A 15,724-nucleotide genomic window follows, 5' to 3' on the forward strand; every position below is an offset into this window, starting at 1 on the left:
CATCCGCCAGCACCCCCCAGCGGGAGCTGAGGGTCCCAAGTCCCAGGCCACTTGGAAGTTGACATCCCAGATGCTCTCGCCTCCTCCTCCTCCTCTTCCTGTAGGATTTCCGGGAGCACTACGTGCAGACGGGGCCTGGCCGGCTCTTTGTGGGCTCCACGCAGCGCTTCCTGCAAGACAGCCTCCCGGTGTTTCTGCACTGCAACCACAGCATCCAGTACGACGCGGCCCGGGGACCCCAGCCCCAGCTGGTGCAGCACCTGCGGGCCTCTGCTGTCAGCTCGGCCTTCGACCCCGAGGCTGAGGCCCTGCGCTTTCAGCTCACCACAGCCCTGCAAGCCGGTAAGGGCCCCGTCCTGTCTCCACCCCACACTGTCCCAGCTGAAAGCCCAGGTGACAGCCATCCCTGCATCCACTGATCATGGACCAGAGACTCGGGACTGAGACAGCTCACCTCCCTGCTCCCGTCCATCCATCCACACCCCAAATGGGACATGGCTCCTCGGGCCACTCCTGTTCAAACCCTCCAGAGCTTTCCCCGAAGTCCCCAACGGGAAGGTTCAACCCCTGTCCCCCAGGCGGATGTTCAAGACGAGTCATACCCCACCCTCTTCCCAGGGTTGCCTGCACCATACCCCCCACCTAGCGGGGGGGTGGCAGCCACTCTTGGAACCCCGGGAGACCCACATGAACATGCCATATATTCTCAACCAATGGATGCTAAAAATATGCCTGTTACCATTATTTGAGGTCCCAACATGTTTTTAGCCTTGAACATGGGATAGTGGTAAGAGCACAGCTTTGAGGCCAGGCAGACCCTGGTTCAAACCCAGCCGCCCCACTTCCCGGCTGTGAGACCTTGGGACAAAGCCCTGGCCCTCCCTGGGCCTCCGTGTGCCCATCTGAAATGGGCAGGACATGGCCTGCCTTGCAGGGTGTCATGAGTAGGGGTGCTGTCTTTGAAACCCTCACGGGGCACCCAGTGACTGCTTTATTAAGGGTGCTACCCTTACGATAATTCAGGCAGTCTGACCACCTTCCTGTCCCCAGAACACAGTGTGCTCCCACCCTGCCTCAGGCGTGCTGCCCCCGTCAGATGCCCTCACTTAACCCACGGCCGGTGGCCATGTCTACATCTCTGGATCCTCAGAGCACAGTCTTGCACACGTGGGCCCCCCACTTTCTACTTGTCCCTAATGATTTCTCCTGTGTCTACCAGCCATGGTCTGGCCAGCCCACCAGGAGCCCCTCATGGCGTGACCCACAGCCAGTGTCTCCGACAGACTGGGCTGGGTGGGAATGGACTCACTGACTCACTGGGCACCAGCCATGCTCAGGACAGGGGCTGAGCACCCGGTGGAGGGGACCTCAGCCTGGCCAAGCTGGCGGGAGGGAGCGATGAACCCGGGCGATGGCCAGGGCTGCTCGTGGTCCCCAGCGTCTTCTGTCCCTAGGAACTGTTTTCTTTGCCTTGCAGAAGAGAATGAAGTCGGCTGCCCAGAAGGCTTCAAGCTGGACACCCAAGGAGAGTTTTGTGTGGGTGAGCACCCTCTCCCCACCCTGGCATAGACAAGGGAGGCCTCTCAGCCTGGGATGGATGAGCTGTCAGGCCAGCTGGCAGGAGGGCCTGTGCGTGCAGACCCCCAGCTCTCCCCGCCCCCCAGACAGGGACGAGTGCTCGGGCGGCCCCAGCCCCTGCTCCCACACCTGCCACAACGCACCTGGACGCTTCACCTGCTCCTGTCCAGCTGGCTTCACCCTGGCCGGGGACGACAGAAACTGCAGAGGTGAGTAGGCCCCAGTGGAGAGGCTCGCCTTGGACCTGGCTTGGTGTGTGCAGGACCCTGGAGGGGGGGGGGCATACACTCAGAGAATGGCCTGTTCCTGAGGGCACTGGGTGCCAGCTTGAGGGTTCCAATGCCCTGTTTGCACTGGGAACTTCCCATTATGAGGGCCACAGATGGGAAAGGCCAAGCACTGAGGCGTGATGGGGATCCCCAAAGACATACGCGTACCACCATGTGCTCGTGGCACTCGTACCCGCTGAGCCTGGGCACAGCCTCAACTTTCCCTGCACTCAGCGGTCATCTCTAGTCAACTGGGGTTGTAAGTAAGCTGATGCCCATCTGCCCCGCCGTTCTACACGTCCCCCCAGTGAAGTTGCTAGACAACAAACCTGACCCTGGGACTCTGTCCAGACACCGACTGCCCCTCCCCGTCAGCGTCCCTCCACTACCACCAGTGGGACCTGGTGCTGCCACGTCTCTGTTGGGAGCCCATGGGACTTTGTCTGCAACCTCATATTAGATGCCACCCTCGGGTCCCTTGGGGTGGGCTCTGTGTTTCTGGGGGTGCCAAGATATGGACAGAGCTAGCAGGCGGGGTGGGACCTGGGGACAAAGCCTGTGTAGGGAGGCTGGGCCAGAGTCAGGTGGTGAGAGGGACTGAGGGACATGTAGCTCCTGTCTCTATCGTCCCCAGATGTGGACGAGTGTGCCAAGGATACTGGCCTTTGTCCAGTGGGACAGCACCGCGTGAACCTGCTTGGGTTTTATTGCTGCCTCCCTGACTGTGGGCCTGGCTTCCAAATGGCCGCTGATAGGGCTGGTTGTGAAGGTGACAGGGGCACAGTGTGGGGTTGTCCAGACTCCTGGGAACCCAACAGTTGCCAGGATTCAGCAGAAGGGGTGCTGTGTGTCCCTGGGAAGCTAGGCCTTCGGGGAAACTGGCACTCTCTGGACAGAAGGAGTACAGCGAGGTCAGGGAGAGAGCCTGAGCTGGGCTCGAGAGGTCCGAGTGCTGACGTGGCCTGGCTGCTGGCAACTGGAGTACCTCTGACAAGGGTCTCCTTTCTGGGCCTCAGGCTTGTCATCTGTCTGATGAAGGGGGACCAGGTCAGGGACCAGGACAAGGCAACCATATGCTACATCTGCTGCCACTTCTCTCGTTTCCCCACTTGGGTCATGGCCCAGCCTAGAGACAGCCTCTGAATCCTTCTCAACACAGCTTCTCCAGCAACCGTTATGAATCAGCTGCAATTGACCTTTGAGATGAAACCTAGGTGCCACCCCTGGATGGGTGACCTCTAGGGTCCTTTCTGCTCCAGCATTCTATGGTTTCACGATCGTGCGTCTTCCGGCTCCTCCAAGAGAGGCCATCCATGGAGTGGGGAAACGCATGGTGGCACTTGAGCTCAGAACAGGCAGTCATTCCACTTGAGTGGCAGCAGCAGGGCCCTCAGCATACCCGACTATTTATAGGGCCCTCCCGCCTCCTGCCTTCCTTCTGTCCTTCCTTCCATCTTCATTTGTTTTTTAACTTTTCCATGTACCAGGCTCCTAAGCCCTCCACATGAGTGATCCAATCTTCTCACCATAACCCCATGAAAAGGTCCCATCCTGACCCCTCTTTACAGATGAGGAAACTGAGGCTCAGAGCGAGAGAGTTACTTGCTCAAGGACCAAGAGAGGTGGCTGAGCTCCGTCCAAACCCGGGCCTCTGCCTGCAAAGCCCCTTCCTTCTTTTGGACCCAGAACCTTTTTACCCTCAAAGCTGGTAGACTCGGGAGGGATGGTTGCAAACATTGGCATTCCACCTGGTGGCATGAGGCCCACAGGTGGAGAGGCTCCGGTTAGTCCCTTGCGGGGAAGACAGGGCTCTGAGCTCAGCCCCGCCCCTGCCCCTGCCTCCCCAGATGTGGATGAGTGTCTGGAGCAGTTGGATGAATGTCACTACAACCAGATCTGTGAGAACACCCCTGGCGGGCACCGCTGCAGCTGCCCCAGGGGGTACTGGAGCCAGGGCCCCGGCCTGCCCTGCCTAGGTATGGGGACACCCTCCCCCTGGTTGGGACCCTGTTCAGCACCCCTGGCTCAGGGGCAGGGAGTGTTATGACAAGGGTCATATTCTGTGAATAACCAAACGGCAGCCAGTGCTGACTGTGCGCTCACCGTGGGCCTGGAGCCATGCTCTGCCTGCTGTAAACCTCACCCCTACCCTGCAAAGTCACCTTCCCAAGGAGCCCAAGAGGAGGAGGGTGGAGAGGAGCCGGTGGGTCTCACCAGTACCCTGAAGGGGGGTGGGGTGGGGAACAGTTGGGGTCTGGGATGAGGCTCAGAGCTGGGGGGCGTTGAGGCCTCTTGGAGCAATAGAGGCTGGAGAGGGAGAGGAGGCTGGGGGTGTTCCAGGAGAGGGAAGGCTGGGAGGCAGGCCTGCGTGCAGCAGGTGAGGCAGCTGTATTCTGGGGCCGGCCGGCCGGCTGCAGCAAACCCTGAGCTTTCCTCGGCACCCTGCCTGGCCCCGGCTCCTTCCAGATATCAACGAGTGCCTGCAGCTGCCCAGGCCCTGCGCCTACCAGTGCCACAACCTCCAGGGCAGCTACCGCTGTCTGTGCCCACCGGGCCACACCCTCCTCCAGGATGGGAAGGCCTGCACCCCACTGGAGCAGAGAGGACAAAATGTGACCACCGTCAGCCACCGGGGGTCCTTGGTGCCTTGGCTGCGGCCCCACTTCCCCATCCCCAGTGGTTCCTACCAAGCCTGGGTCTCCCTCCGACCGGGCCCCAGAACCCCGAGCAGCATGGGCCGGGCCTGGTGCCCCGCTGGCTTCATCCGACAGAATGGCGTCTGCGCGGGTAAGGCTGAGTCCCCACCACCCCACTGGGGACACATCCCACTATGTTGTCTTGGGCTCCTGGGCTGGGCATGTGAGCACCGTGCCCGGTGTTCAGAAACCCAGGTCTCGCGGGCGGGGTGGGGGCTGCTTCCTGGATACCTGGTGTTTGGAGCCCTTGCTGTGCTAATGGGCAAGGGGCTTCCAAGAGGGGGATGGAGTGTTTTGTTTTGACCATTTACTGTCAGGACACTGCCCAGAGGTGAAGCAGGAGGGAGGGAGGATGTTACAGGTCGGCATGAGACTGAATGGAGACGGGTGGGGATGGGCTGATGGGTCAGGGACGGGATCCGGGGCCTGTGTTCAGCCCCCTGGCTGCAGAGAGGTGAAGGGGCGACAGCTTCCGCGTCCCACCTGGACGAAGGGCTCTGTACTGGGAACGGTGTCTCCCTCCAGGGCCTTGGTAAATGTGAAGTGGGCAGGGCGGAGTTCCCTACTCTCACCAGGCCCTGGGACTCTCTTAACCACCAAATCCAGGGTTGGGTGGGGCAGGGCAGGAAGAAGGGGTGGCTCCCCCAAGTCAGGGACATCCTTGGCCTGCCCCGAGCCCGGCGGGCAGGCACGTGGCCACCTGGGCATCTGTGACTCAGCGTGTATCTCTGCCTCCATCACTCCCTCCCCCGCTAATGGCTGGGCCAGACCTGGACGAGTGCCGGGTGAGGAGCCTGTGCCAGCATGCCTGCCAAAACACCGAGGGCAGCTACCGGTGTCTCTGCCCCACCGGCTACCGCCTCCTCCCCAGTGGAAAGAACTGCCAGGGTGAGCTGCTCAACACTGGAGGGGCCAGGGCCGGGCTTTGTGGGCAGGGGTGTCCCTCACCCAATCCACTCGCACCAGCCCCTTCTCCACCATCTCATGTGAGGGAGGGGCAGGAAGACAACCTCAGAGGGGTTAAGTGACCACCCCACGGGCCCACAGCCAGGCTGGGCCCATTCCAAGCAGGAGCTAAGAGATTGCGTGGGCAGTCTGTGAAAGCAGCTCTAGGGGTTGATCGTAGCTCTGCTGTGTGTCCCTGGGCAACTTACTTCACCTCTCTGAGCCTCAGCCTCCTGGTGAAATGCAGTTAACACAGTACTACCCTGAACTGCTGGATGAAACATGTGGAGGGTGGGCACAGAGCCAGCGCTCGCAGCAGGGCGGTGGTAGTGAAGTCCTCTAACTCGCGCATCAGCACACTTTCCCCAACGTGCTCCAGGGCTGGGCAGGCCGTGCGGCTTCCCCTGCTGGACGGTGGGAAGCCTGCCTGCCTTGCCTGTCTCCATCCCTCGCTCTCCGTCATGGGGGTCAGTGAATGTCCTCTGAGACGAGTGGGCAGACAAGGATCAGGGCATTTCGCCCACGAGCAATGGACATTCTGGGTCCAAAGGCAGCCCTCCTCTCTCCCAGGCTCTCCAACCCAGCTCTAGGCACAGAGATCTCTAGGGGGCCCAACACCATGCCCTGGGGAGGGGGGGGGTGTGAGGGGCCTGCCGGCTGGGCTGCCATGGGGTCAGGCTGGCCGGGGACAAGGGGAGAGGGGCCGCCCACCTGGCTGATCCCCAGAAGGCATTTCTCTCCCACGTAACCCCTCCGCCATGCCTTCTGTGGCTCCTGCCTTCGGCCCTTCCCCTGCGCGCCATCTTCTCATCCACCCTTCTCTTCGCCAACCTTGCCCTTGCAGACATCAATGAGTGTGAGGAGGATGGCATCGAGTGTGGGCCTGGCCAGATGTGCTTTAACACCCGAGGCAGCTACCAGTGTGTGGACACACCATGTCCTGCCACCTACCGGCAGGGCTCCAGCCCAGGGTAAGGGCTGGGTTGGGGGGGGGAGCATGTTATCTTGGGGAGCTGGCAGTTTACACTCTGGCTCCTGGATGTCTGGACTCCTCCTCCAGTCCATGTGTCAGGCAGAGGCCCTCCTAAGACCTGTGGGGTCCACGCTGCCTGGACTCCAGGGCAGAGCCTCTGTGCCCACAGGGCAGTGTGCCTGCAGCCACTTGGGTGCAAGCTTGCCTGGGCACCATCGCTTCCTGCATGGTGATGTGTCAGCACGAGCATGGAGCACTGGGGGCCTTGAAAGGCCAGATCTGGGAGAGGATTGAGGGGGACCGGGGTTGCTGGAAGATGTACACATAGGGGGACACAGGAACACACACAGACACATAAATGCCACCCAGAAACACACACAGGACCCCAGGATTCAGACACACAAACACAAGACACATTTGCACCACACCACTCGCAGTGGCTACAGACACTTATAAAGATGAACAGACTGGGGACCTTGGTGGACAGGCTCTACGCCTGCAGCGGTTAGGGAAAGTATGGGGGGAGGGTGTGACTTGCCCTGGGCCCTAGGCTTCGTGGTGGGGTGCCCTTGCAAGACTGAGCATGTGTCTTTGAGTCCGCCTCCTGCCGCCCCCCACCCCCGCATGCGCGCAAATCCAGAGCAGGTGACTCAGCTCTGAGGCTCTGGGGGCACCAAATTTTATGCTGCCCTGTGCGTGCTGCGCTGCCCTGGGGGATGGGCTGGGAACGGTCGCTATGGGGATCTGCCCCGCTGGGAAAGGGCGTGCCTCTGGCTTATTTGGGCCGCCTTTGCTGATCTCTAACATGGACTAACAGTGGCACTTGTAGAGAAGGCAGTTGGGGTGCTGGGGGACAGAGGCGGGTGGGAGAACTGCAGGGGTTAGGGGTGAGGTCAGGTTTCTCCCAGGTCGGCAGCGCCGGCTGGCAACCCGAGTCCGTGCGTCGGTCCCTCCTGCAGGATGTGCTTCCGGCGTTGTTCGCAGGACTGCAGCGCCGGTGGTCCCTCCACGCTGCAGTACAAGCTGCTGCCGCTGCCCCTGGGCGTGCGCGCCCACCACGATGTGGCCCGCCTGGCCGCCTTCTCCGAGGCCGGCGTACCCGCCAACCACACCAAACTCAGCGTGCTGGAGCCTGACCCACTCAGCCCGTTCGCTCTGCGCCCGCTGCGCACGGGCCAAGGCGCAGTCTATACCCGCCGCGCGCTTACCCGCGCCGGCCTCCATCGGCTCACCGTGCGCGCCATGGCGCCGCGCCACCAAAGTGTCTTCGTCCTGCTCATCGCCGTGTCCCCCTACCCCTATTGAGAGGCAAGGTCATTGGCAGCAGCTTTTGGGACAGCGACCTGAGGTGTGGGTGTGGGGGGGGGCGGGGGGATGGGGGTCAGGAAGGAGCCGAGCTAACCCTTCACCGCCCAGGCCAGGTGCTGGTAGGACAGGGTTGTGCTTGCTTACGCCACCTGCTGTGGCAAGGGACGTCATCTTCTCCCGCCTCCGTGCGTCATCCGACTTAAGCAAACACGACCCTGCTTGCAGCCTTGACCCCAGGACAGTGCTCTCCCTACTCCCCCTATTCCCTGGCGGCAGGGGACAAAGGCTGCCCATAGGTGGCAAAGCCAGCAGGCAGGTCTGGGAAGAACCCCGCATGTCTGACCAGCCCCTCCAGGCTTACCCCAAGCCCCAGAGGGACCTGGGCTGGGACACAGAGTCCCAGGACACCCAAGGGGAGGGGCAGACCCTGTGGGGACAGCAGGAGCTGCCACCTGCCACACCTGCATTATCATCGTGGACCCGGTGTGTATATGTATACCATAAAAACGTTTCTTTTAACCAACTCGATTTCTCCGTCCAATTCTTTGCTTTTGTAAGGAGGGGCTGTGGCTGGGACATCACCACAGTCTGGTCCAGGAGCGCTGGAGTAGGGGACCAGCAGTGTGGCTTCGTATGAGTAGAGTGGCCCAGGTACTTCTCTGAGCTCAATTTCTTCATCCAAAAATATGAATATGACAATAGCAACCCCCCCTTAGAGCCGTGGGGAGAATTAAATGAGAATGAAACACATTACATCAATAGCAACACATGGTAGCAAAGGTAATTCTTAATTAAGAATAATTCTTAATTACTTTTAATGAATTAATTAAATTCAGTCATTTACTCATCCCCCAAACGTTTTTTAGGTCCTACTTATGTGCCAGGCAGTGAACATAAAATCCTGTGCTCATGACCTCACATTCTCGTGGCAAAGGGTTAGAAGCAGAAAGGAAAGGAAGAGTAAAACGTGTACCCAGCAGTTAGGGGTTCAAGGGAGAAAAATCACGTTGGGAAGGTGGGGAGTGGGGCTTAGAGGCCTTTTTAAAAAAAGATTTTTATTAAAATATAGCTAACATGCAATAGTATATAAGTTTCAGGTGTACATCATAGTTATTCAACAGTACCCACCTGGCACTATACAATTATGACATTATTGATTGTCTTCCCTATGATAAGAAGTGATCACCATGATAAGTCCAGCAACCGTCTGAAACCATACCACGCTATCACAATATTATTGGGGCTGATTTTTAATACACCAGTCACTGTGGGCCTCATGAGAAAGCAGTATTTCAGCAGAGACTCAAGAAAGTGAGGGAGAAAGCCATGCAGACATTGGGGCAGAGAGTTCCCGGCAGAGGAAACAGCAAATATCAGGGCCCTCTGGTAAGAGGGTGCTTGTGGGGGGTAGGGGGGGCGAGGCTGGAGATGTGAGGGTGTGGGGGGAGGAAGAGAAAGGTGGGATCAGGGCAGTAAGGGGATTGGGGCAGCTCTTGTGAGAACTTTGACTTTTTGACAGAAGTGAGCTGGGGAGGGACAAGATGAGAACATCCACGTGTGTCCTGGCGTGTCTCCAGGGTGTTGGGACGGGGTCTGAGTCTCGGGACTCAGCAGAGGCCCAGCGCTGCTTCTCCCCCCACTCCTGTCCCTGTCCTCCTGGGCTGGCTGCAGCCCCTGCCTCAGAGACTGACCACCCTGGACCGCCCAGCGACTGTGCCCCTGGACACAGCCTCTAGCAGGAAGAGGCTGTTTCTTTTGCACGTGGTTTTGGAGAGGAAGGATACTTTCTCCCTGCTTCCCTGCTCAGTGTGACACTGTCACCTCCCCCGTAGCATTCCCATTCTCTTAGCTGGGTGATGACAAGGAAAGATGTCTGAGTTATTCCCCCTTAGGGAGTGAACGACAATCAGAGAGTCCCAACAATGCTGTGGTAAACAGAGATGAAATCGCTGTGCCCGTTTTACAGATGGAAAAAAGGAGGCTTGGAGAACGGACATGACCCGGTCACTTGCCTGATAGGTGACTGGTTAATGGTTAGACTGGGTCTCCTAACTCCCAACTCAATCCAGGGCGCTTCCACTTTCAAAGCCGGTTTCTTTGTATTTTTTAATTTATATTTTTATTATTTATATTTTTTCAGTTACAGTTGACATTCAATATTACTTTATATTAGTTTAAGGTATACAGCATAATGGTTAGACATTTATATAATTGAGGAAGTGCTTCCCCTGATTGGTCTAGTGCTTCCCCTGATTGGTCTGGCACTATACATAGTTATGACCATATTATTGACTATACTCCCTAAGCTTACATCACATCCCCATGACTATTTTGTAACTACCAATTTGTACTTCTTAATCCCTTCCCCTTTTCACACCCCCCTCCCCAACCCCTTCCCGTCTGGTAACCATCAGTTTGTTCTCTGTATCTATGAGTCTGTGTCTGTTTTGTTTAGTTTTTTAGATTCCACATATAAGTGAGATCATATGGTATTTGTCTTTTTCTCTCTGACTTTTTCCGCTTAGTATAATGCCCCCTGGGTTCGTCCATGTTGTCACAAATGGTAAGATTCCATTTTTTCTTATGGCTGAGTTCAAAGCTGGTTTCTTTTAAGCAGGGGTCTGCACACGTTTTCTGTACAGGGCCAGAGAGTGGCCATTTAGGGCTTCACAGAACAGTCTCCATGGAGACTGCTCCCCTCACGCTGCCGCCCCAGAGCCACGTGTCAGCACATGGAAGAACAAGCGAGGCTGTGTTCCAATAAAACTTTATGGGCACTTATAAAGTTCACATAATGTTCACAGGTTGTGGAATTGTCTTCTTTTGATTTTTTCCAACCATTTACAAATACAAAAACTATTCTTAGCTTGCAGACTTTCTGAAAACAGGTGGTTTAAACCATAGACGTCACTCATGGTAGAATTTCAGGCTGAGTGGAGAGATTGGGGCTGGAGAGAAGAGGTAGCTGTGAGGCTTACCAGGCCTTCCAACCCATTCCTCCAGGGCCCCACCATGAGGCCCTTCCTGGGGCTGAACGTCCCCCTTTGTGCAACCCTAGGGGCCATAGGACTCACGTTATGACCTATGAACCCTGCCCTTTGCTGGGCTGTTAATTTTTTATGGAGCCAGGGACTTTGCAGCCCAGGAGAAGGTCAGCTGAGCTACTGCAGAGGTGAGACCTGCTGAGCGGAGGGGCTGATATCTCTTTCACCCCTGCTGTTTCCTGCCTTCTTCACCTCAGTCTCACCCGGGCCCTTTGTGTTTTTTGTAACACAACCATTTGTTAAATGTCTGGTACTTTATGGACCTGAGTGTATTTCGTTTATTTAATACTGGAGCCCCAGTAGTTCCAGAGGCAAAAGCTAATAGTATGCTCATTTCAAAGATGAAGGAACGGGGGGCTCAGAGAAAGTGAGCCACTTGTCCAAGGTCGCACAGCCTAGAGGAGAAAATTACTTAACCTAGGCCTGTAGGACACCATAGCCCAGGGACTCTAGCCTCTGGGCTGCCCTGCCTGCACTCACTGAGGAAGGAGGATGGAGGAAGAGAAGGAGGGCCAGGAACAGGACGAAGAGGAAGGACCGTGGAGATTCAAGACCTGAGGCAGCCTCGGGAGTGTCTGTTCAGCCTGGCCCCCCTCCTCCCCCACCTGCTCCTAAGTTCCCCCTTTGAAGCTGTGACACAGAGGCTGGTGAAAAGAATGATTGCCTGAAGTCCTGCAGCAAGCAAGCCATTTGTAGGCTTGGCCTTGAATCCAGGCTGCGATTCCCAGTCTGGTGCGCCCCCACCCCCACTCACATCCACAGGGCTGGGCACCCAGTAGAGTAGCCAGCTCCAGGAGGTGTTTCCATTTCTGTTTTTCCAGCTGCCAGTCGTTATTGGCCAGGGCCCTGTCCAACCGCCCAGCCCCCTGGTGCCACCTGACCTCCGAGGCTGTTCTGAACCATCAAGGGAAGAAAACAGCCCTGCAGGTCACTCATTAAACTCTGTGATGCAGCTTTTCCAAGAACCCAGCAACTGGACTCTGTGTTCCCACTGGGTGGGGACTGGCAACCTGGGGTCCAGCCTAGAGGACACTCTCTGTTCCTGGGCCAGTGGCAAAGTGGCTTCTGGCGCCAACCATGAGAGGGCGAGGTGTTTGGGGTCTCTACACACCTAGGCCCCTCACAACTTGCAAGTGTACAGGCCTTGAGTGGCGGAGGAGAAGTGGAGGACAAGAGGGGCCTCCTCCACAGTTAGGTGCACAGGCAATAGTGGTGTAGGTTGCTGGGGGATTTAACCAGATCTCATCCATTGAATGTCCCCTGCAGCAGTTCAGACAAGTGGCTGCAAAAGTCAGAGCCAACCGTTCCAAAAGCCACCCGGGCTGCAGTGTGGAGGGTGGGTTGGAGGGGGTGGTGAGCCCAGGTAGGGAGACAGGTGAAGTGTCTCCTGCAGAGGCACAGGTGAGAGGTGACGGTGGTCCAAGCTAAGACAATAGCAGTGGGGAGAGGCCATGATGTTCCTCCACTTCATTGTTGGAAACTTCAGGCATCTACCATCTTGTGCCAGCATGAGAGAGAGGATATGACAAGGGACTCATCTGGTAGAGGAGGGGAAGGGGTCAGAGGGACCTCCCCAAGGAACAGGATGTGCAAGGACATTAAGGCAAGAAAGGGCTCAACACATTGAAGAAATTAAAAGCAGGCCAAGTGCAGCTGGAGAGCAGTCGGTGCGAGCAGGGGAGGAAGCACAGGTTAGATCCCGAGAGTGTTGGGGGACCAACAGAGTCTTTTTAGAAATCATTTTAAGGGCCGGCTGAGTGGCTCAGTTGCTTAAGAGCTCGCTTAAGAGTGTGAGCTCTGAGCAACAGCAGTTCGGGTCCAGGCCCAAGCTGAGCTGCCAACAGGTGGAAGGATGGCTCAGCTAAAAAAAAAAAAAAAGAAAAGAAATAATTTTAATTCATGAATATTTCAGAATATATCTCCAACACCATATTACACCTTAAAAAATCAACAGTAATTTCTTGCTATCATCAAATATCTTATTGGTGTTCAAACTTCCAACTGCTCATAAAGATGGTATTTCCTTTACACTTAAAAAAATATCAGGATCCAAATAAGGTCTATACATTGTGATTGATTATGTGTCTTTTAACTCAAAGTTCCTCCATCTCATTTTTTTTTCTTAAAATTTGAAAAATCAACTTTATTGAGATATAATTATTCCAGGAATGCAAGGTTGGTTCAACACCTGAAGATTGATGTAATTCACTGCATTTATAAAATAAAGAAGAAAATCATATGATCATCTCAATAAATGTAGAAAAAGCATTTGACAAAATTCAGTCCCTGTTCATGATAAAAACTCTAACAAACTAAGAGTAAAAATGAACTCCTTTACTTGATGAGAAGCATCTATGAAAAACCTACAACTAACGTCATACTTAATGGTGAAAGACTGAATGAATGATTTCCCCTAAGATCCTGAACAAAACAAGGATCTCCATTCTCACCAGCTTTGTACTGGGGACCCTTGCCTTTGCAGTAAGGCAAGAAAAAAACCCCACAAAGATAATAAAAGGAAAAGGAAAACTTTCTCTATTCACAGACAACTGTCAGAAATATCCTAGAAAATCCAAAAGTATTTACAAAAACCTGTTGCCTTACAGCTACCTCCACAACTGCCCCGTCCCCCACCCCACCCCCAGCACTAACCCCTGACCTAACGAGGTCCTGAGGAAGTGTCTCAGAAAGCTGAGACCCGGTGGAATGATATCAGTCATCTCCCTTTATTTGTATAGGACACGGCAGAATGGCGCTGTCCTGGGGGCTGTGCAGGCTGTGTGAAGGCACAGTAGATGTTGGAATACAGTGGGAGCTGGTTAATGGAAAACAGCCTTAAGGCACGACATACGGATCTTTGAGTAATTCAGTTTCACTTCCTTTGAAATTTTCTCAATAAAAGCCATACGAAGACCGATTCGGGGCTCAGCCCGGTCCTCTAGGCTGATGCCCCTTGGTCTCGCTCTTATCTGACTTTTGTCTCCTGTGCTCTTTTCAATCTGCGTGGCCCCTCTCCTGTCCCATTTGCCCTTGCCACGCAGGACGTGACAAAAACCTACTAGAATTACTCAGTAAATTTAGCAAGGTTGCAGAACAGAACGCCAATAAACAAAAATCAATTGTATATCTATATACTAGAAACAAACAACTGGAAAATAAAAATTTAAATATCATTTACAATAGTATCAAAAAGCTTAAAATACTTAGAAATAAATTTCATGAAAGATAGGCAAGACCTATGCATTGGAAACTATAAAAACTATAAAACATGGCTCAGACATCTGAGCCAAGATGGATTTTTTTGGCTCGTTGAAATTGGGGGCTTTTGTACTACTCATCAAAGATGCCCCAAACTGCCAGCTCTTCCGGATTCCTCTTCTCTAAATAGAAGACTCGGGCTTTTTGCCCGAGAATAGGCCTCCACCTGGCAATTCATCCAAGGTGTCCAATAAAATATCCATCGCAAAGCTGGGCCCTGGACATACCTGTGACGCTAAGAAGCCCTGTCTCTTCTCGCATGAAAGGCGGCCTTGTTCACACTGATGCCCGACTCCAGGCCTTTCCCATAACAGCCCACATCCTTTCCCACCTGCTCCATTTAGAAGTCCTCGTCACCTGCAGGGACCTAATGATCCAGCTCTTCTGCCCTGGGTCGCACCAGCCTATATCCTTAAAAGGGTCTTACCTGGGATGTCACATCAAATAAAGGAGCTGTTTCGTGACACTCAGGGGCATATATTTCAACACTTCTTAGAGATACGCCTCTGATTTAAAACAAACATTGAATTCACCACAAATGAAGATCATTGAAAGATTGACCTGACTGTTTGGGTTTCTTTCCCATGGCTCGTGTAAATAGCAATGAATACCTTTGAATAAACAGTCTTAAGTGTCTTTTTAATGCTAGAAAAAATTTAAAGATATAAATAAATGGTGAGGTATACCAATGTCATGGATTGAAAAACTCAGTTTTATTCATGTATCCGTTCTGCCCCAGGCTGCTATATAGATGTATTACACTGCCCAATCCCAACAGGGCTTTTTATATAAACTGATAAGCCTTCTACTATTAATTTGGAAGTGAAAGGACCCAGAATAGCCAAAACAGTTTTGAGACAGAACAAAGTTGGAAGATATACATCATCTGGCTTCAAGACTTCCTGTAAAGCTATAGTATTCAAGATAGTGTGGTATTGGCATAAGGATAATAAAGAGATCAATGGAACAGAAGAGGAGCACTGAAAATAGACCACACTTACATGATCAATGAATTCTCAACAACGGTGCCAACGTAATTCAGTGGGGAAAGGAAAATCTTCAATTGCTAGAGCAACTGGGAATCGATATGAGGAGAAAAATGACCCATCAAAGAGTTTTAAGAAGGAGTTTCTGATTCATGTTTTTAAGAACGCCCTGTGTTGGTTGGAGAAAGAATCGGAGGGGGAAATAGGAAAGCAGGCTATCAAGGTTTTTTCTGAGTAAGAGAGGACGGCAGACTCGCGTCCGAGGAGGTGGAGGGGAGGGGAAAGGGGGAGACCGGATATATTTAGAAGATGTGAACACCTCAGACTCCAGTGCCTCTGTTTCTCCACCTGTTCAGGCCTCGGTGCTGCTGTGCTTTTCAAGGTGCCACCCAAGGTTACTTATGTGGGAGGTATATAGGCTCCTTGAAGAGCCCTGACCTGGGTGTGAGTGAAAGGCAAGGCCATGGCGGCTGAGCCCCAGGTGGGAGATCCCCAGCCTTAGACCCAAGAACTGCGCTGCAGGGTGAGGCTGGGGGTGTGCAGATGTCCACCTGGCAGATGGAGGGGTGAAGTAGAAAATGGCTCATGTAGGAGCCAGCCAGTCTACTCTTACCTTGATCTCTGCCTCTGGGCCTGGTGCCCAGTGGGCAGGGCCCCTGCTGGCAGT

The 15,724-nt window shown here is 54.3% G+C and overlaps 1 protein-coding gene across 1 annotated transcript in view; it reads left to right on the plus strand.

The window, feature by feature from the left end:
- Positions 1 to 7,798, plus strand: part of HMCN2 (hemicentin 2) — a 159,733-nt gene extending 151,935 nt beyond the window's left edge. The window contains exons 87-94 of the mRNA XM_019641692.1: positions 105 to 342; positions 1,478 to 1,540; positions 1,665 to 1,787; positions 3,695 to 3,823; positions 4,314 to 4,634; positions 5,312 to 5,431; positions 6,333 to 6,459; positions 7,421 to 7,798. Of these exons, the coding sequence (XP_019497237.1) occupies positions 105 to 342; positions 1,478 to 1,540; positions 1,665 to 1,787; positions 3,695 to 3,823; positions 4,314 to 4,634; positions 5,312 to 5,431; positions 6,333 to 6,459; positions 7,421 to 7,766 (1,467 nt within the window). The 3' untranslated portion in view covers positions 7,767 to 7,798. The remainder of the gene's footprint in view (positions 1 to 104; positions 343 to 1,477; positions 1,541 to 1,664; positions 1,788 to 3,694; positions 3,824 to 4,313; positions 4,635 to 5,311; positions 5,432 to 6,332; positions 6,460 to 7,420) is intronic.
- The last annotated feature ends 7,926 nt before the right edge of the window (positions 7,799 to 15,724 follow it).

The sequence above is a fragment of the Hipposideros armiger genome, unplaced genomic scaffold, assembly GCF_001890085.2.
Source record: "Hipposideros armiger isolate ML-2016 unplaced genomic scaffold, ASM189008v1 scaffold_3, whole genome shotgun sequence".
Lineage (NCBI taxonomy): Eukaryota > Metazoa > Chordata > Mammalia > Chiroptera > Hipposideridae > Hipposideros > Hipposideros armiger.